Source organism: Cryptomeria japonica, chromosome 1 (assembly GCF_030272615.1).
Source record: "Cryptomeria japonica chromosome 1, Sugi_1.0, whole genome shotgun sequence".
Classification (NCBI taxonomy): domain Eukaryota; kingdom Viridiplantae; phylum Streptophyta; class Pinopsida; order Cupressales; family Cupressaceae; genus Cryptomeria; species Cryptomeria japonica.
In genome coordinates this window covers 141,056,726-141,079,731 of record NC_081405.1, presented here as the reverse complement: position 1 = coordinate 141,079,731, position 23,006 = coordinate 141,056,726, and the positions used below count along the sequence as shown (strand labels likewise).

The window sequence follows — 23,006 nt, the reverse complement described above, 5'->3', positions numbered from 1 at the left end:
AAAACAACTTAGACAACGAAAGCAAGTCAAATCCAGGAATAATGGTATGGCTGGTAAGAGTTGAATTTTCTGAGGACAAGCAGCCATGGCGAAGTTGCAGACCTGTAACAACCCTCAAATGGTCAAGTGATTGACTGAAAATGACTTCAAAATATTCCCAAAGGTAATCGTTAAATTTGGAGTTGGCTGGCAATGAAAGTTTAAGTCTGAAAATAGATGGACAGCCAACAATGGAGGTCACCCTCGCTGCGACAATGGCATTCAGGCTCAGATCTGAGGTAATGACAGCAAGTAGGGAGCAATGGCGGTATCAAGCATGCATGGAATCCACCAAAATATGCCACAAACACTTGCCAAATAAAAATCATATTTTCCCAACTATGGTGCCACCTTCAAATCTGAAAAGAAATGTCTTCAGTGTGCATGCAATCTGCCAACAATGGTCTGAGAGCAGCAAGCGATCAAGGCAATATCAAGGAAAATCATCAAAGTTTGGAGTTGAAACCTCAACACAAAAAATCACCCTTCACCAAAATCGTGGCATGGCAGCCAAATCAGTCTGATAACAGCAGGTAAGAATGGCGGACCTGAGGAAAAATCGCCAACTTAGAGGTAAGAATCCTCTAAAATCACCAAAGTCGCCAAAGTCGCCAACCTAGGAAGAAATCGCTATCTCCCAAAAATCGAGAATCTGAAAACAATGGAGTCATGAACTTCAATGGCAGCGATGGAGGAAAAGGATAAGTCTTCAATCAACCTCCTCACCAAACACTTCATCAAAAATCGTCTATAAGAGAGAAAATCGCCTTTGCATGGGGACACCTGGCAAACTTAATAATATAATAATGCTGGACTTCTCTCTTTAAACTTGCTTTCACCATCAACTTTTACCACACAAGCAATGTGGGATAAAAAACTTGATCTTTATACTTGCCTGGCAAAAAAACCGATTTGCTTCTAGAAGGTTGAAAACATTAAATGCTTATTGCAAATCATTAATTGCTTTTTTTATTTTTTAATAATAATCATTGCCTTTCATTAAAAACAATTAAATGGGGCTCACTTTATTAAAATATTTCAATTTAAATCCAAAATGGGCCAATTGGGGAAAATCAATCCCAATAAGGATTAAAAAATCCTCACAAAAATCGCTTAAAATCATAAAATATCCCCTTAGGGGAAAATCGATCCCAGTAGGGATAGAAAAATCCCATTGAAAATCATCAAACATGCATCCAAAATGGGGCTAGGGGAAAATCAATCTACGTGTGGAATGAAAAATTCCACTTAAAATTAAGTCATCACACAAAAATACCCCTCCAGTGGAAAAACAACCCCAGTTTGGATGAAAATCCGGACTCAAAACCTTCAAAATCTCTCTAAATGGAAAATCGACTTTAGTCAGGATTGAGAGTCTACACAAAAATCCTCAAAACTTGTCACAAAAGACCTAGTGGAAAATCGACCCAGGTGCAGAATCAAGACAATTGCCATCTAGTATGGAATTTTGACCTTTTAACCCTTAGAATATGGATTTTCATCCGGAAAATGATGATTTTTCCACTCAAAATCACTAGGAAACTTCAAAACTCAATAAAACTCAACTGGACCTAGGCAAATTCATCAAAAGTTAGCATAACACAACGAAATCTATTGGGATAAAGTGTGAAATCAACTTGAATAACTTCCTAGGAGCAAGAAAACAACTCCAAAAGGTCTAAAAACACCTTAGCACTTAAAATCATCGACGAGGACGTTTCAAAAACACGTTAACACTCCAAAGGGTCAACACTTAGACAAAACTAGGATCATTAAAAATTTCAATTTTACGCGCTTGATCCTATAACTTCAAAACCCTAAACGACACTAGGCATGATCAAAACTACGAGACTCGTGCACGGGAAAAACAAAATTGCCCACTAAGCTACCAAAACCCTAACCTAAACACGTGGAAAGCAAGAAAAGAGGGGATCCCCGTTAACAATGGGGCGATGTGTGAAAAGGTCACAACAGGTAGGACAACAACCTGTCCTCTTTTTTTCAAGTAAAGACTATATTCTTTTCTCTTCACAGAAAAGTAACAACAATTTTAGGAAAAAATTATAGCAACTTAAATCAAAACCAAGAGAGGAAATAAAGTTTCCTGAAAGCACAAAAACTTTTGTCACCTCCTTCGGGACGGGAAAACAACAACCAAGCACAAAATATTGAGTTTCTAAAATCCTATCTACCCTTTTCAGAATGATAACTTAAGAACTATATACAGCATATGGTCGTGCAAAGTCTACGAGTATGATGCACCTTCAAGTAACTTTAAATGGGAATTACTACAAGCACAAAGCCTTGCAACTCTTCTCAGGTTCCAATCTTCAATATTTGCGGCACAAAGTCTGCAGATATTTAGAGTGAAGTTCTTCTTAACTACTTTCCACAACTTCAAGCAAGTACAAATAAATGTCCCAATATGACATAAGAACACAATGGACACGAAGTAAGGCTTCAACACAAAGTCTGAAATTCCAAATTCTTTGATATTACTTGAGAGAAAACAGTTTACAACTAGAAAGGTCAAAGTCTCTATGAGTGCAAAATTCTACCAAGTTTTCTTGCTTGCCAAAAAGATAAAAATTACATAGAGCACCCTCATCTATACATAGAAGAGGGTCTGAGAGCAAAATGTGGGAGAAGTCTAATCAAGTGAGACTTATTCCACAACTAACTAACTAACTAACTATGACTTATACAAATTATAGTCCTACTGTCTTTCGACTTGTAATTTGCTTATACATGCAATTACAATTTACAACAATGCAAGTAATATGATCTCCGACACTTAAAATTTGTTACATTACATATAATTTGTCAAAATGAAATTACAAATGCATAATTGAAACTAAGTGTCCAGAGACAACTCTATTTACATCATTCTTTGTTTGATCTTCATGCGATTATAAGACACTCTGTGATTGAAGTACTCAGGTTTGGGAATGGCACCTTGAACCGGAACAAGAACTTGCACCCTTGACAGTCTTTGTGTCCTTGGCCAGCAAACTTCAACCTTATCACATGCTTAGGGTAGTACCATTTCTTCAGGAGGGAAATTCTTCTCTTCATTGTGTTCTTTCTCCATGCTTGATTCACTTTGTCACTGGATGACTTCTATTTACAGATGACTTCATGAGGATTATTGACCCTTGTGCTGCCCCATGAATTACTGTTGTAACTCTTCTTGTGTTCACTGATGAAGAACCCATAACACCTTATTCAAGATGAAATTGTTATAAAACAATGCCCATGCCTTGATTTGTTGATTTGATAGATCGTGTGTGCAAACAAGACTGACAAGGTAAGGGATAAATTGATGAAAAAATGGGCTCATCAATCAATTTCGGGTTTTGAAGATTGCATTACATGTGTGGAAAAACAAAAGCATTGACTTGATATTGTGGAGAACGAACATGCAACTTCATATGTGTAATGGGAAAATACAAGTTTGCACTTGTTATTGGATCCTAGAGACTCATTTTTAAGAGTTTTTGAGTGCATTTTGGACCAATTTCGGATCTTGGGAGGTGAAATGCGAGTGCAATGTAGGGAAAAACTTTTACACTTCCACTTGTAATCGAGTCTTGAAGACCAAATTACAAGTAAGCAATTTGATTGGGTATAAGCTTGCAATCTTGTGGGAAAGCCTTCATAATCTGTCTTTAGAACATGAGAATTTTGTGGAGGCAAGCAATGTTTTAAAACTTTTTAAATCACTTGCAATCAAGTCTCAGAGACCCAACTGGAAGTAATGAAAGCCATGGATAGTGAACTTGGAATCACCCACTCGAAACCCGAAATGAAACATGAGAGCATAATAAGGAGGAACCATAACAATAGGCATTTGCAATCGGGTCTTGAAGACCCAATTGCAAGTAACCAAGATTGCAAAGGGAAGAACAAACATTTGCAATATGAAAGGAAGGACTTGCAATCGGGTCTTGGAACCCCGATTGCAAATAATGACAACTTGCAAAAAGAAAGACAACACACACATACTTGCAATTTTAGACTTAAAACTCGACTAAAGAGACTTTAGTTGCAGTCAGGTCTTAAAGAACCAATTGCAAGCATTATAATACAACTTGTAATGATGCTCTAGAGACCCAACTTTGCAAGTAACTTGACAATTAAAACAATGAACTAACTTAAAATCGGGTCTCAGAGGCCCGATTACAACTAAGTGCATTTACTTGTAATGTCATCCAAAAGTTCCTACTACTTGCAGTGAGGTCAAAAAGTTCCTACTTGCAGTGAGTTTACTTGCAATGACATCTAAAATTTCCTACTTTCCTACTTGCAGTGAGTGATCTGAAACCCGAAATTGCACAAAAAGCTAGGAAAATGAAGGCAAAAACCAACCAAAACTTGGACAACAATGGCAAACGCACCCCCTGATGATTTGGCATTAACAAATATGGGTTTTTCACCTCGTAAAACGTTCTTTAGAGACAAAAATGACACATTTTGAGTAAAAATTCATATGGGTTGTCAATTTTTTGAAAATCCAAAAATTGGACAATACATTTTTAAGGGGTAAGTGCATTTTACTTCTCAGGAAAGCAATGAGAATGGTTAGATTAAATGGAGATCAATGGTTCAAAAGAAATTATGGGCTCAATGAATATTTTAAAGCACAAGTCCATTTTACTTCTCAGAAAGTAATGAAAACCATTAGATTAGAGGTGAAATCAATGGTATAGATTCATTATTAACTTTGAATAGGGCATCATATAAGCATCTTCTTTATATGGTGTTGATTTAAATGTTCAATCTGTGTGCGCTCCAATGTTTTCCCAATACTAGATTTGTGCTTTCTATTGCGGGATTCTCCCCTCAACCCCACCTATATCATGACAAGAGTGTGCCAAGCCTGTTGTCCCCAAACCCCACAAGAGAGTACTTGATCCCTGCAGGGGATGCTGCTCCTCGACCCCAGCAATGGCTGCTGCCCCTATGGCTGCTGCCCCTAGGCCCCATGCTTGAACATTACAGAAAACAAAAAGAATATATTGGGGTACTATGTCAACCAATTGTGGATATTGATAGACCCACAATTCAGGTAACACTTGATTTTATGGTTAGCCCTACTTTATAATTTGCTTTTCCATAGAAATTTTTTATTTTTCGAAAGGATTTGCCATAGTAATTAATGAACCTACCTATTATTCACCAAGATCCGCAAGAATTTTATACAAATTTCTAGCGATGTGCATAAATTTGCCAACAAAATTGATTTACTTTGCCAAGATTTTATTAAAAACCAATCTTAAAGTTATCACAAATCCCTAGTTAGATTAATATTTTACTATTGGAAAGTTTTAATCTCCAAAGTTCATACATGAACTTATTAACTTTTACCAAAAAGATTGGATACCTACCTCTTCACGTTCGATGTAGCCAGTCTGCCTCAAATCATAAAGTCTAAAAGCAACTGCGAGTGAAATTCCAGTAAGAATTCTCTTGTCAATTTTAAAAACAAAATTGCTCTTCATTTTTTAAATGGTACACCATATGAACATATGGAATTTGGGTTGAATAACATAGAACAGAAGACTCGTAGTATCAAATGCGACTTTAAAGACATCTTTCTTTACTTACAATCAATCTTGTCTTCTCGGGATGCTTCTGGATGGAATATGCTAAGGCCACGAACAAATTCTCCAAACTCAATGACTCCATTGTGATTTTTATCGAATAGATCGAAGACCTATTAAGTAATGCAATAAACATGTCCTCAAATAAGCGCCATCCATGAAGCAAATTGAAGTAGCAATCAACTGTTAATGATATATAAATGCATCAAATGAAACAATATCATCAGCTGATCTCAACTACTTGTGCACAGAATAATACACAGGATAAGTAATTACGAGATTCTAATATCTAATACATCATATATTGTTAAGATAAACTCAGATTTTACAGAGCTGCATTGAAAAACAGAATACACCATAAATGTCTACAAACTATTATGAATGTCAAATTGTGCAATGGATATCTGTGAATAGTCATTACTGTACTGCACTGTAGACATAGACAAGCTAAGCTCAAACAAGGCTGCATAAGTAGCGCCATAATAAGTACAGAATAGACCTGAAGCCTCAGATGTCCAAAATTATTGTGAAGTGGGATTAATTAACAAAAGGAGTAGATAATTTCCAATGTAAAAATATTGGATGGTGTTGACTCCATGAGAGGAAAAGATTACTTTGTGATGACTGAACTTTCAGCAAGATTGGCAATCTTCTACTCAATTTCGCAGACTATATAAAGTCACAAACTTCTATCATACCATTCAACATCAACAAATTTCTAAACTAGTGTACAAAAAGCATCCACCTCAAAAAACTTCAGAACAGGCAGATACTTCACAATCCTCAATACATAATCTAAATTGATCTCTACTTCAGCGGTGTCCATTACGTAAGTTCACTAGCATGTGCTTTATCATGTCCAAAGCACCAATCTAAGGGTACACCAAAACTGACATTAGACCAACAGGTTGTATGGCATAATGCAGTGTCAATGCCACTCAACATCAAAAATCGAAATACAAGTTCAGGGTATAAAGGCTACAAATCTTAACCTGGAATTGCCAACAAGTTCTCATCAAAACAAGGGAACTCTTGGCATAAAACAAAAAAAACAGGTTATGTGTACTATCGAGAGCGGAGACAATACAGCAACAAAACAAGTTTGGTTGGCATTTAGCAATTTCAAAACTACAGGAGATCAAATGTTTGGACAGGTCATGATTAAAATTAAATTAGTGTATTTCCTACTACTAACCACTTGTCAAGGAGATTAGTGCAGTCTCTGCTTTCATCACATCTAATTTTTGTCGAGAACCAGAACAAGTTGTGGATACATAACCTTTCCCCACAAAAGTTTAATGAATGTAGCTGCAATTCAAGGATTTTATTTTTCCAAGTGACATTTGTTTGTTGTGCCTCAAATTCTTACGAGTTACAACATTTCTTAAATATACACAACTCTAATCCTATAACAAGCCTGAAAAGCAGTATTTTGGATACTTCTATCCTATGATAAATCTTTATTCTATCTCCACTTTATTCACAAAATACTATATTTTCTGCTTGAAAGTATTCAATAGTAATCATCACATTGTTGCTCTAAGGTAGCAAAAAACAAAAAGTTGCCTCCCTTCACCTAAAATGAAAATGGAAACATTGGTTTCCTTTCATGCCACAGAAAACTAGGGATGGAAAGAAATCTTACCATCTTTTGAGTCACAATTTGTTTTAATAAGAAGGCATTACAAATTAATCCTAGAGAAAATCTCCAGAAAAAATGAAATACGTTGTGTTGTACTTGTAATGGTTAAGTGGCATTTTCATAACGAGAGTCATAGCAGTTCAAAAACTGATATCACAATATTGGATCTCCACAACTTGAAGAAATGCATATATATTAACACATCTAGGACTAGGGCTTGTTCATCACTATAAATGGTTTGGTCCCGGTGATGTTCACTTAACAAAAAGATGCAAAGGATGAGGAACGGGTTAATTCTGCAAAAACAATAAGCTTTTGCTGGGATATCAAAGGCTTTATGCTTTTACCCTCGTTTCTAATCTTTTTGTTCTTCTTCTGCTTAATAACTGAGCTTTATTGTTTTAAGAAAAAATGTCTCACAAATGATGTTGACTATGATTTAAGCCTCCCAGCTTCTTCTAATCATGGGAGCATTTGATGATATGAACATTCACATAAATGGACTTTCTACTTCCACTTCCAACTGAAAATTAGTGGATAAAGGTCATATGCCTAATGCTTAACTGGTAGTTATGCAATTCTAATTTAATTCAGGGATAAATGTTTGTCACATAGACAATAATAATGTATTCAAGCAGTATGTTTTTGGCTTTCAACTCACTAAGAGTATAATATTCTACCATCAATATGCTTTTGTAATGTCCCCAAATTTAAATAAAGTGGCTTAATTGAGTTAATTGATTGAGTTGTCCAAAAATTAATTTAGTTTCTAAAGGATGTCTTTAATTAATTAATTTAATTATTAAATAAAGTGAAAATAAAATAAGTCACTTTTTTAAATAAAATTCTCCAATATTCAAGTCAGCTTAATCTTCTAGATGTTTCTTGGAGCTCTTTATAAGGAGGCTGACTGGGAGAAGTAAAGCATGCTTTTGATTTGATATGATGGTTTATCAGAAGCTGAGGACAGAAGCCTTCAGTTGATTAAACCCTAACTCTTCCTCGGAGTGGACTCATGATGGAGTCTACACTTATGCCAAGAGATATCATTATGGGAGTCAATCGGCTAATTTTTGAATTATAATATTGCAGTGAGTTTTCATATGTGGCTATTTCAATATTGGTGATTTATATTATATAGGCAAGGCAAATATTGTTATTAAGAACGATTCAAATAATGATTATTTATTTCTGAGTGTGATATCGGCAAAAATATTGGTGGGTCCGATTTATTATTCGTCTCTATTGTAAGTATTGCTGTAAGGTGTGCTAAGGTCCTTGGTTTCGGCCAACTCCTTATGGCTTCAATCTTCTCATCAATACTGACACCTTGAGCACTAATTTTGTCTCCCACATATAAAATTTCCTCCAATCCAAATTCACACTTGGATAATTTGGCAAATAATGATTGTTGTTCAAGTATGCGCAGCACTTCACCTGTGTCTTAGATGTTCCTCTTAAGTTTTGTTATAGATTAAAATATCGTCAAAGAAGACTAAGAGAAATTTCCTTAGTTGTTTCCTGAAAATGTGGTTCATACATGATTGGAAGGTAACAGAGGCGTTTGTTAGTCCAAAAGGTAAGACCAACAACTCAAAGTGTCCAAGATGGCTTCTAAAAATTGTTTTGGGGACATCTTTTCTCAACCTAATATGATGGTATCCTGTACATAGGTCAATTTTTGAGCAGTAAACTGCTCCATGAAGTTCATTGATTAGTTCATCAACTCTAGGAATGGGATAACGGTTCTTTATGGTTTTCTTGTTCAAAGCTCTATAATCTATGCACATTCTCATAGTGTTGTCCTTTTTGACTAGCACCATAGAGGAAGCAAAGGGAGTAGAACTAGTCTAAATGTGACCCAATTCAAGAAGCTCTTTAATAGTTTTCTCTATTTCTTCTTTGAACTTTCAGGGGTGCCTATAAGGTGTAGTGATTACGGGCCTGGCCCCTTCTTCAAGTTCTATGGTATGTTCAAAACCTCTCTTGGGGGGAAATCTTGGTGGGATGTTGCCAAATACATTCTTGTGTTTCTTTAACATTGGTTGGATATCAATGTGTATAGTTTTACCTTGAGAAGAGGTTTTGTCAAGAATCATGCATTGAGCAGCCCATTCCCCTTGTCCATGTCTGAAGACTCTTTCCATCCTCTTGCATCAAACTACTCTTGGTGATCCATCAACTAGCCCTCGTCAAAGGACTTCTTGCCCATTATGTTTAAAACAAAGTTCTAATTTTGGGAAGTCTAGGTAGAGACGTCCCAAAGAGTGCAACCATGGGGTGCCTAAGATTACATCAGTATCTCCCAAATTTACACCATAGAGATCTTCTTAGGTTGGATGCTTTCCCAAGGTGATGCATAGTTGTGGAATTTTTTCAGTACATGGGGAAGTGGAACCATCAGCCAAGGCTACTTTAAAGCCCTTAAAATCCTTTGTTTCTAATTTCATTTTTGTAACCAGACCCTCATCGATAAAGTTGTGGGTTGCCCCACTATCCACAAGGGTGGTTACTTTTTGTCCTTTTATAACACTTCTAACTTGGAAAGGATTATGCTTGGATTCTCTAGAGATGGCAGCTAGGGTTCCATGTTCTTCTTCATTGCGTCTTATTTTCTTGCTTGGGTTTTCCTTTTCCTCTTCCCACTCTTCTTCATCGGACATTGCCTCTATATTACGTGCTTGGCTTCTTTTTCCACATGTGTCCTAGCCCCCATTTTTCCTTGCACTTGTAGCACAATTTTTTATTTTTAAGGTCTCCTTGTTGCCTTTTAAGGTCTTCTCGATTACAAACATGCCCATACTTCCACTTTTCCTTACAATGGAAACATAATTTTCCTTCTTGAAGTTCTTCGAGGTCATTTCTAGGAGAAAATTCCTTTTGATGCCAATTTTTTTATGCGGGGGTTTAGTATGTGTGTTTGATGTTATAGATTCTTTGGGTAGGGTTTATCTTTTGATGAAGTGGTTTCCAACCTCTTTTTGAAATGAATCTTCAAGTGTTGTACGATCAAGGACACTTACCAAACCTTGGATTGATTCCTTTAACCCTTCAATGAATAGGTACGTTAGTCTACTTTCCTAAACCCAAGGTACCAAGACTGAAAATTTTTGGTGTTAATTTTAATTAAATTCTGTGATCATGTCATGTCCCCTCCTTGATCGTTATATATATCCTAAATGAAGTAACTATTATTATTAATTAATATAACAATAACAATGAACTTCTATATAAAATTTATTTATTTATTAAATGTATTATTTAATAAATATCTATTAATATTTATTACTAATAATATTCATTAAAATATTCATTATTAATATTCATTAATATACTTATTAAAATATTCATTATTAATATTCATATTAAAATATTACTTACTTATATTCCTTAATATATACATTAGATAAGCATTAATTACATTCATTAACGTATATAATAAAATGTTCATTATTTTTGTTTATTAACCTATATAATGAAGTATTCATTCATTATTTACTTACCTCTCGTAACCTGCAGCTGTAGCTTCCAGACCTCTTCCTCTATCCACCCAGCAGCCCTTCCCTCCCTTTCCCCCTGTCTCTCATTCTATTTTATATCTTTAATTTCCATAAGAGTCGCCTCACTTCATTTGAGGAGTCATATATCTTTGTTTATTAATAAACATAATTGTTAACTCAGACACATGTTTATTATCCTTTAATTACTGACTTTATGTGATTGTTGAACTGTCGCTTGGTCATTAATACTTTATTCCACAATTATCATATTTATCGTTGTATACTAATGTTCTTTGTCATTAAAGATCGGTGCTTTGATAGGCATCTCCTTTATCGTTGTTCCCACATTTCCTTTGTAAATCAATCATTTGACATGTTGGCAATATCGTAATCGATATTATTAGTTGATGCCATTATTATTACCGATTGCTATTTCTTGTAGATAGAATAACAGTGATAGTTATTGTCTTTCAATAAGAGGATGCTCTTCATATTGCCATTGGATGATCAGTTGTTGTCAAGAATAATCTTCTATCATAGCTCCTCTTGACTTGCCGCCGCTCTTATATATTTCTTTGATATCATTGCTATTGTTAGATATTCCATTTGCGATGGTGGATTACGGGAATGTTCCTACTGATCTATGGATCTTGCTTGCTTTGTCTTCTATTAAACTCATTTGTTAATGGATCGCTGGGCATTACTTTCTCTCTTAATCACTTTGGGATATATGTGCTTGAATCATTGCTATCGACAATATCATTGTATTTGGTCAAAGTCTTTCCATAACCAATGATTGTTCAACGCGATTTTTGTTTGCTGATATTATGGGAATGTAACGACCAAATAACTCAACTATTGCCACCTAATAAATCTCTATCGTTCTTTAGAAAACTTAATCTGATGATTACTTGATATAAATGTATTTCATATTCATATGAATCAGTCCAATGACACCTATTGGTTCATTGTTTTGGCTTGGTACTCATGATCGGGACATATATACTTTTTACAGTGTAACAGAAGATATATACATCATTGGCAATATCATTTCAAGGTGATTGTGATGAGTTGTTGATCCCTTATGCCTGTGATAATTGATTTAGAACCTCCAATTGTATTTTGATGCCAAGTAAGAGCTAATATTAATTTACTTTAATTTGAATATTTCAGGAATATTATTAGTAATAAATATGAATAGATATTTATTAAATAATACATTTAATAAATAAATAAATTTTAAATAGAAGTTCGTTGTTATTGTTATATTAATTAATAATAATAGTTACTTCATTTAGGATATATATAACGATCAAGGAGGGGACATGACAGATCAAGAGGCTAGAACAGATGAAAGGTATAGTCTGGAATTTACTTCGAACTGCAGTAGTGTGAATGAAGGAAGCACAACACTTATAAATTTTCGATATTGTCCTCCTCCCCATTGTATGCATGTTATATATCTAAGTGAATGAGACGGTATGTAGGGAAGAGATATGTCTTCCCACGTGGGAAGACACATCTCTCCCTACGTACCATCTCATTCACTTAGATATCGCGATTTATTACAAATCGTTTAATCCAGCCCGTTATCATTAAGGAGTGTAACCGGTGGCATAAATAATATCCCCAGCCCGATAACATAAAGGGGTGTGACCGGTGGCAATCACCACATTAAATTCAATTTATTTATTGTTTATTGTTAACATGTAAACTAATATGTTAACAAGTAAGCATCGGAATTTTGAGGTTGTACGACCGACTTTACCAGAATTAACACTCCCTCTTAACTAGGGAGGACACAGTTAGAGAAAAAATCACAATTCATCCATTGATTGTGAAGAGAAGAGATATCACACCATAGTGATATCCAAAGATGTGGTTCAACAATGAATATCAAGTCTCATGATACTCACCATAACTCGTAGTTATCAAGTAAGGTATGTGCATTGGCATCAAGTCACATGATGCCTACCATACTGATAATGATTCATGGCATGTCCAAGAATTATAATATTCACCATGAAGATCTCTATCATAATTATGGTTTATTTAATGATACCAACCAACTGATATCTACCATAATGTCTTAGAGATATATACTATCATGACATGTCCACAGATATCAAGTCACATGATATCCATCAAGATAGATAAATTGATAATTGTAAAATCGCCACCTTACAATATCAATTTGAAACAAATGTTCATTATTGAAAAGTCGTCACCCTTCAATAATGTTCACAGGAGGGCCCATGAAGTCATGGAGTCACACACATGACAAATAAAAGAGTTTACACATTAAACATCTTAAATATATTAGTATATCAGAATAAATGAGACTCTATCTCAAAATTAAATAGCATTTTCAACCATACCAACTTTATCTCTAAAGTGTTCAATCTTGATCCTGGAGAGAGGCTTGGTAAGAATGTCTGCAATCTGATCACCTGTAATAATATAATTCAGTCGGATCACATTCCTTTCCACCATATCTCTAACATAGTGATTAAGGATTATACCATCTGCCTGCTGCCAAACTTCCAATCCAAGGAAGTAGTGAAGAATTCTTAAATCCTTCATATCAAACTCAGAGGCTAATTCTTTCTTACACCGAGAAATACGATTATCCTCTCCTGTGATTAGTAGATCATCAGCATAAAGAATAAGAATTGATAATTCACCATTGATTACTTTGTAGTAGAGATTTGGTCTGCTTCATTCTTGGAAAACCCTAATTCCAAGAGAGAGTGATCAATTATTTCATACCATGCTCTAGCGGCCTGTTTCAGTCCATATAGGGCTTTCTTTAATCTGCAAACATGTGATTCAACCTTATGAATCACAAAACCTTCAGGTTGCTCCAAATAAACTTCTTCCATCTTACCATTCAGAAAAGCAGTCTTAACATCCATTTGATGGGCTTTCCATCCTTTAGATGTTGCAATATAGCCAAAACTGCTCGGACAGAAGTGTATCTGGCAACAGAAGTGAATGTCTCTTCATAGTCAATACCTTCTTTCTGTGAGAAACCTCTGGCAACAAACCTTGCTTTGTGCTTCTCAATGCTACCATCTACTGCATGTTTGATTTTGAAGAGCCATTTAGAAGATACCACACATTTTCCTTTAGGCTTGAGCACAATATCCCAGACATCATTTTTCAGAATTGACTGATACTCTTCTTACATAGCATCTTTCCAAACTTGATGCTTGAGATCATCTCCAACATAGGAAGGTTCTACATCAATGGTCTCACTCATCAAGGCAGCATAACTGGAAAATAGGTTAGGTCTCTTACTTTCTCTGAAGGTCCCCTTTGGAGAAACATAATTTTCAGCTTCTTGAAGCATCTTTTTAGCCCAAAGTGGTTGCTTCCTAGTTTCGGGATAATGTTCTTCTAAAGGTAATTCTTGAACTTCATGCTCAACATTTTCAGGGGTCTCCCTCTGAATCTCGAGGGTGGGATCCTCATCCATGCTTGTAGGAGGATCTTGGTGTTCTAATTCATTAGAGCTTTTGGACCTCCTGAATGCTATGTCTTCTTCAAAGATGACATCTCTACTTAGTTCAATTTGCCTTTGTCCAGGTATGTATACTCTGTAAGCCTTAGAGGTTTCACTGTACCAAACAAATACCCCTTTCTTTCCAGAAGGTTCTAATTTTGATCTCTTTTCTTTGGGAACATGAATATAGACTGGACGCCCAAAGATCCGGACATGACTTATGTCAGGTTTGTTACCAGTAAAGGCTTCTTCAAGGGTTTTATTATCAAGAAGAGAATGAGGACATCTATTTTGAATGTGCACAATTGTCCTAGATGCTTCAGCCCAAAATGAGGTTTCTATATTTTGGTCAAACAACATAGCCCTAGCAGCTTCTACTATAGTCCTATTCTTTCTTTCAGCTACCCCATTTTGTTGTGGGTTATAAGGTACAGTTAACTCCCTCTTAATCCCAGCATTTATACAATAATCTTTAAACATATCAGAAGTGTATTCCCCCCCATTGTCTGTTCTTAAGGTTATGATTTTCTTACTTGTCATGTTTTCTGCAAGAGCTTTGAATTCCTTAAATTTCGAAAGGATTTCTTCAGACTCTTTGTACCTCAGAAATATATCCAAGTCTTCCTAGAATAATCATCTACAAATATTACATAATATAAAAATCCTCCTAAGGAGGGTGTAGACATGGGTCCACATAGATCAAAATGAACTAATTCTAATACATTTTTGGATTTACTGTTGCTAGAATTGAAAGACCCTTTAGTATTCTTTCCCAAGGCACACCCCTTGCAAGCTCCTTCAAAACTATGACTTAGCTTGGGTAGGCCAATCACCATCTTCTCTATTTTAGGTAGGGCATGGAAATGAAGATGCCCTAATCTTTTGTGCCAAAGTTCATTCGAATCTGTAGTCTCATGAATCAAGGCTTGAGGTGGAGTGGTGCAAAGCCTGTAGAGGCTCCCTTGTCTTACTCCAATGGTGTGGGCTTTCTTGATGGTGGAGTTCTTTGGCCAAGCAAGTACCTTTCCTTCCATAAAGGTTAATCTGTAACCCTTATCTTCAAGTGCAGAAACTAGGACAAGGTGTCTCTTTATACCAGGCACAAATAGAACTCCAGTCAGCTTTAGGGATATGCCTGACTTTAGGTTGATATTGTAGGTTCCTATTCCCATAACTGGATAATTTGAGTCATCACCAATTGCCACTTCTTCATTTGAATTTTCCACAAGTGTATCTAGGTGCTCATGAAATCCAGTGATGTGTCGAGATGCTCCATTGTCAATCACCCATGTGTTGGAACTAGAGGTGACTTGACTAGAGAGGGCAAAGTAGAAGACTAGTCTCTCGAAATCACTCCCTTTCTTAACTTCTACCATTGAAGCCTGTTGTTTGATCCTATCTGGACACTTCATTGCATAGTGCCCATATTGGTCACATCAGAGACATTGTACTTCAGAAATGTCTCTCTTCTTCTTTGAAGACCTCTTTCCATTTGAGTCGTTGACCCTTTTTCTCTTAAAGTTCTTCTTCTTTCCTTTCTTGTGGGAATTTGAGTTTAGAACTTGAATGTCCTCATTGCCATTGTTTTGTTTTATTCCTCTGGTGACAAGCCGAGATTCCTCTTGAATGCAATCGGTTTTCAATCTATCAAACTTAGGAAATTTAGAACCAACACTGATTCCTTGAATGAACGATTCCCATGAGGTAGGGAGTCCACTTAGGGCCATCATAGCAAGTTCTTTGTTGTCTACTAGATGTCCAATAGTGGATAGTTGATCCCTAAGCTCGGTGAACCTCAAGAAATAGCATGTAACTGTCTCTCCTTTATTCATCTTTATATGGTGTAGTTGATTCTTCAAGGTGAGAGCCCTACTAGTGTTGTTGATTTCATAAATGTCAACTAGGGCTTTGAACATCTGGAAGGCCGTCTCATATTTAGAAATAACTGGCACAATATGGTCTCTCACTGAATCCACAATTATTTTAAGAGCCTTCTCACTGTCCTTGCTCCACTGAATTTTCTCTGTATCATCAGAGGGTTCAGGAATTTCACTTTTGACATGGGAGTCAATTTTATTTTCTTTCAAGACAAGCATGATCCTGAATTTTTAGGATACAAAATTTGATGCTCCATCTAGTCGATCTTCAAACCTAACTCTAGTTGCCATTAGGATTATAGGAATGTGATCTACTAAGAGTCGGCTGAATGTCTATCTGATCGTTACAGAATTATATTTGATCTTCCTTAACTTAGCTCTGATACCATGTTAGTTTTAATTAAATTCTGTGATCAAGAGGCTAGAACAGATGAAAGGTATAGTCTGGAATTTACTTCAAACTGCAGTAGTGTGAATGAAGGAAGCACGGCACTTATAAATTTTTGGTACTGTCCTCCTCCCCATTGTATGCGTGTTATATATCTAAGTGAATGAGAGGGTATGTAGGGAAGAGATATGTCTTGCCACGTGGGAAGAGATATGTCTTCCCACGTGGTAAGACACATCTCTCCCTACGTACCACTCAACACATTAACAAACATATCGTGATTTATTACAAATTGTTTAACCCAGCCCGTTATCATTAAGGAGTGTAACTGGTGGCATAAATAATATCCCCGGCCCGATAACATAAAGGGGTGTGACCGGTGGCAATCACCACAATAAATTCGATTTATTTATTGTTTATTGTTGACATGTAAACTAATATGTTAACAAGTAAGCATCGGAATTTTGATGTTGTACGACCGACGTTACCAGAGTTAACATTTGGAACTCCATTACATAGTCCTGTATGGTTCCTTGTTTCAATTGTGCTATTTCCTTTTAAGTATCTTTTAGGATGTTTTGATCATATATTTTGATAAGCATGTAGATGAATTCATCATAGGTTATTATGTTTAGGTGACATTGGGTAATAAGGCCATGATGCCACCAATCATGGGCAGTTCCTTCCAAGTGTAGTATTGCGAATTTAATAGCATCTTCCTCCATCATGGGACTAAGTGGGAGATAGTTGTCCATCTTTCGGACCCATCAATGCACCACGACTCTTCCAAATCCATCAAAGTTGGGAAAGGTCATTTTACTTACCCTTTGTCTTAAATCTTTGTTGGGTTGTCTTCTTCCCCTACTAGGGGCATTCCATGTTTTAGCCTCATAATAATCCTTAAAGGAAAAATTTCTCCTAACTTGGTGATCTAGTCTTAAGTATGCTTCGGTAATTTCGTCAACATTATTAATGGGTGGATTGTTTCTTTCTTCCTGTATTGTGTGTTCTCCCCTATGAAAGGTCTTGTTAATCTAGGGGTTGATCCCCTTGGTGGTATGTTGTCATTTTTTGGATGATTAGAGTTTAAATCCCTTCTATTTGTTTGATTGGTTCTAAGGGTATTAATTGTTTTATTTAAATTTTGTAGGGTTTGGAGGAGGGTTCGAGTTGTCCTTTCGTTGTGTTCCATAAAGGCCCTCATTTTATATCCTAATTGTTCACCCATTTTATTTCTTTGAGTGGGGTTATTATTTGTTGTAAGTCGTCTCCTTTCCCTCTCCAATGCACTTTGAGCTCTTTGGCTTAGTTGCATCAACCAAGCTTGAAAAACTCGGATTTTGCAATAACTCGGCAAGGCCAAAAAAATTTTAAAACTCAGGACTCGCCAAAACTCGGCGAAAAACTCGGCAAAACTCGGCAACTTTATCGAACATTTGAAAATACATTTTTTTTTTATATATAATTCAAAAACACACATTTACACCAAATTTGTATAACATATATGATTTCCATGATATATAAATCAAATTTTTTTGGTAATACATAGCAACAAATGCAAGTATCATAGCATAAACCAAAAATCAAGTGCAACATATGAATAAGAGTTCAATACATATCAACGTATCATAGTGACAGTCTCATAGAGTTATAGAGTCATAGACCACAAAACAAGAACCTCTGAAATTCTGATTACATATCAAGTTCAAAGTTTGGTATCAATGAAAATAAGAAATCATAAATTGCATCTACGACTAAAGCTCAAAACAGATTGTGGCCGCTGGGTGGGTGGTGCTGAAGTAGTGGCAACATCCTCAACACTAACAGGTGCCTCTGCTGCATGATCAACCTCCTGCTCCTCCTCACGTGCTGCCACTTCCGCATCCCATTCCTCTCCTGCCCTCTCCAACTCACTCAGCTGCTCATTAGTAATGAATGGATCCAAATCATTATCAACATCATCAGGAGAAGCAACCCATTCTGCTGCATATGGATCAATGTCATCCAAGTCAAGTGCTTCATGTGAATCTTGCCCTAGCACCTTCTTCTCATGTAATCGAATGTTGTACCGCACATAGACAAGATCATTCAAGCATTGTTGAGTCAACCTATTGCGCTTTTTTGTGTGGATGTTCTCAAAAACACTCCAGTTGCGCTCACAACCAGAAGCACTACAAGGCTGTGATAATATGCGGATGGCAAGCTTTTGAAGATTAGGCGTTGTGGCACCATAATCTTCCCACCACAAATCTGCAAGGATACAAAATGTGATTTATAACTTGTAAAGATTTCAATAATCTTAAAGAGAGAAATAAATGGTAAAAATTGAACATATGTTTTTTTTTACCTGGTCGTAAGGTGGCTCTCCTACGTTTGCAATCAGGTGAAGAAAACAATTCCCCTAAGGCCTTCTTATAACTCTGCAACTCATCAAGTATCAGGTCTCGAAGGATCTCATCATCAACTAATCTCCGAATGCATGTGTCAAGGCCAATTCTAACCTCTGCATCTGCTCTGAAACTCGGAGAGTAAAAAAACTTGGGATTCAAGAAGTAGGCAGCAGCATGAATATGTTGGTGGAGTTGATGGTTCCACCTCCGATCAATTATGTGCCATATGGGTTCATACTTGGTCTTGTTTGACCCATACAAGTGTTGAATCGCCTCTTTGGCCTTATCCATGGCCTCATATAGATACCCCATGGAGTTATGATCCCCATCCACTATTCGTAGCACCCTCACCAACGGTTCCGACACCTAGATATAAAAAATCTAACAAAATCAGCAGATTGAAATATTAGAAAATTAAATAATAAATCATCAATTAAAGTTTCAAAACTTACATTGATGATCTCCTCCACTATCTTGGCAAAATTAGTATCAAAAATGGCAATCACAACCTTCTCTGCTTCAGGCTTTGTAGCATAAGGACTCCCCAACCATCTTTCACTCACGAACATCCGCTTCAGGTTGGGCAATGTAGCAAGTATGCTCTGCAAGGTGAGGAAATTGGTAGCAAAGCGTGTGACCCCCGACCGCACAAGATCCTTACCTTCAGTGTGCTCTCTCATAAGATTCAGGACCCATGTGTGATTGTAGATGTATTTGGTGATATTCCTTCCATCTTCAACCACTTTCTTTACCCAACTTAGTTTCCCTATGTCCTCAAGGAGCAAGTCAAGACAATGGGCAGCACAAGGGCTCCAAAATAATGTCGGATGTCTAGCCATTAGAAGTTTGCCGGCTGCCACATATGCAGCTGCATTATCAGTCACAACTTGGATGACATTCTGCACTCCCACATCCATCACCACCTCATCCAACATGTTGCACAAGGTCTCCGCATTCTTCACTTCATTGGAGGCATCAATTGATTTTAAAAATACTAACTGTCCTCCTGAAGCAACTAGAAAGTTGATGAGTGTCCTATTCCTACCATCTGTCCATCCATCAGAAAGAATGGTGCAGCCATTCTTTTCCCAAATAGTCCTTTGCTCTTCCACTAATGCATCAGTGTTTTGGACCTCATCCTGCAATAACGGTCCACTTACCTCGTAACGGCTTGGGGATTTGAACCCCTTACCTACCACAGTCAACGCGGTGACCAATTGGTCCCAAGATGGACTAGAAATAGCATTGAACGGAACATCGTTGTAGATAAAAAATCTAGCACACGCCACCTTGGCTTGTTGGTGAGCCTCTTTATTCCATGCAGTGCCAAGCAATCCAGGTTGTGCACCAGGAGTGTTACGTGGAATAAAGAAGTTTTCCATGTTGCTGTCCAAAGTTCCCTTTGCTCGTATCCGTGGCCCAAGGGAAGAACCAGATGTCGCCACATCTGTATGTGACCCTATGGAACTCAAATCTGCCCTTGGGGCTGCCATTGCCTCTGCTGTTCTCTTTTTTGATGCCTTCCTTTGATCATATGCTTCAAGCGTTGCTATTGCATCTCTCGTAGCCTCTTCAGTACATTCCATACAGCTTGTGGTATCTCGGCATTGAATTTTTGCAAGGTGATATTTGAACCTATTAATGCCACCTTTTACAATTTTTTTGCAATGGTTGCAAAAAACATCTCCTCGTTTTGGACCTGGTCTCCCATGTTTCCAACAAGGGTCTCTCTTTTTGCCACCAACTTTAACTGTAGAAGCTGAATCCATTTTCTTTCAAAAAGATGTGGAAAAGAACCTAGCAAAAGAGAGACAACATTTAAAGATAAATAACATTGTTACCAAAAAAAATCACGAACATCCAAAAATTACAATGACTGTATAACTGTATTTTATTTACAGTCATCTATTAATAGATGACTATCTAAAATTAAAATTTTAATTGTTTGTGTATTTTTTTAAGTTTTTAACTTCAAATTTAAATTTAAATGAAATACTTTAATACACATTGACATTACACAGTTGACAGTCATTTCAAATGACTATGAGTATGTATTACACAGTCATTTCACAATTGACTGTGTAATACACAGTCATTAATTACAATGTACATTAATGATTAATGTATTACACAGTCATCAGTCATTTGAAAATGACTGTATTACACAGTCATTTCAAATGACCGTGTATTACACAGTCATCAGTCATTTGAAAATGACTGTGTATTACACAGTCATCAGTCATTTGAAAATTTGAAATGACTGTAATGACTGTGTATTACACAGTCATTTGAAAATGACTGTGTATTACACAGTCATCAGTCATTTGAAATGACTGTGTAATACACAGTCATTTCCAAATGACTGTGTATTACACAGTCATCAGTCATTTGAAATGACTGTGTAATACACAGTCATTTGAAAATGACTGTGTATTACACAGTCATTTCAAATGACTGTGACTGTGTAATACACAGTCATTTGAAATGACTGTGACTGTGTAATGATGACTATGTAATACACAGTCATTTGAAAATTTGAAATGACTGTGTATTACACAGTCATTTGAAAATTGAAATGACTGTGACTGTGTAATGATGACTGTGTAATACACAGTCATTTGAAAATTTGAAATGACTGTGTATTACACAGTCATTTGAAAATTGAAATGACTGTGACTGTGTAATGATGACTGTGTAATACACAGTCATTTGAAAATTGAAATGACTGTGACTGTGTAATACACAATCATTTGAAAATTTGAAATGACTGTGTATTACACAGTCATTTGAAATGACTGTGACTGTGTAATACACAGTCATTTTCAAATGACAGTCATTTCAAATGACTGATGACTGTGTAATACACAGTCATTTGAAATGACTTTAATTACTAATTACTAATGATTGTGTATTACACAGTCACAGTCATTCTGTGACTGTGTAATACACAATCATTAGTAATTAGTAATTACAGTCATTTCAAATGACTGTGTATTACACAGTCATCATTACACAGTCACAGTCATTTGAAAATGACTGTGTATTACACAGTCATTTTCAAATGACTGTGACTGTGTAATGATGACTGTGTAATACACAGTCATTTGAAATGACTGTGTAATATACACAGTCATTTGTCAGTCAATGACTGTGTATTACACAGTCATTTCAAATGACTGTGTAATATTACACAATCAAAATGACTGTGTAATGAAATGACTGTGAATTCGAAATAAAACAATACAAAAAGATACCTGGTCGTGCGTGCAAATGCAAACAATACACAGTCATTTTGACTGTGTAATACACAGTCATTTCAAATGACTGTGTATTACATAGTCATTCGATTAAAATTTAAAATGAATGTGAATTCGAAATAAAACAATACAAAAAGATCACGAATAAACAAGTAAAAACCTGGTCGCGCGTGCAAATGCAAACCCTACTGGAAATCAGAAATCGCGTGGCGTTTTTTGCCTTCCGGAGTCACGCGAAATGGAATAAAGACTTAGGTTTTTTTTTTGCCTGCGACTTAAGTCGCATTTTTTTCGCGTTTTGTGCCGCGTTTTCGAGCGGGTTTTGGCGATTAACGGCGAGTATTTGCCAAAAAAATCGCGGTGACTATATGAAAAAATCGCGCCGAGTATTTCCGCGATTAACTAGCGCGCCATTCTGGATCGCGATTACTTGCGAGTTTTTTAATGGCTCGCCGAGTTTTGCAAGCCTGGCATCAACAATCTTTCATCTTGTAGGCTGGCAGGAACAATGCCTTGATACCAATTGTAATGTCCCCTCTTGGGAGATTTCCTACCTTTGCCCAAAAAAACAAAAAATTCAAGGCAAACTTGCTAGTTAACAATTTCCTTTCCAACATAAACTATGGTGTAAAACCTGCAATAATGTTAGCCAATATTTGAAATGTAATTTATAAGACCAATTAGGGATCTAATAGTATACAAATGTTCACATATAATCAATTGTACTAATAATCATCTGCAATATCCCTTAATTTAAATGGCATTCCATAATTAAATCATATAATGTCCATTGAACTTAAAAGTG

The 23,006-nt window shown here is 36.2% G+C and overlaps 1 protein-coding gene across 2 annotated transcripts in view; it reads right to left on the bottom strand.

Moving 5' to 3' along the window:
- The window catches only part of LOC131027669 (calcineurin B-like protein 1), a 153,666-nt gene that overhangs the window by 32,517 nt on the left and 98,143 nt on the right, over positions 1 to 23,006 (bottom strand). For both annotated transcript variants that reach the window (XM_057957756.1, XM_057957749.1), the window contains exons 5-6: positions 5,647 to 5,755; positions 5,427 to 5,479 (exon numbers count right to left, since the gene is read on the bottom strand). In XM_057957756.1, coding sequence (XP_057813739.1) covers positions 5,427 to 5,479; positions 5,647 to 5,755 — 162 coding nt within the window. The remainder of the gene's footprint in view (positions 1 to 5,426; positions 5,480 to 5,646; positions 5,756 to 23,006) is intronic.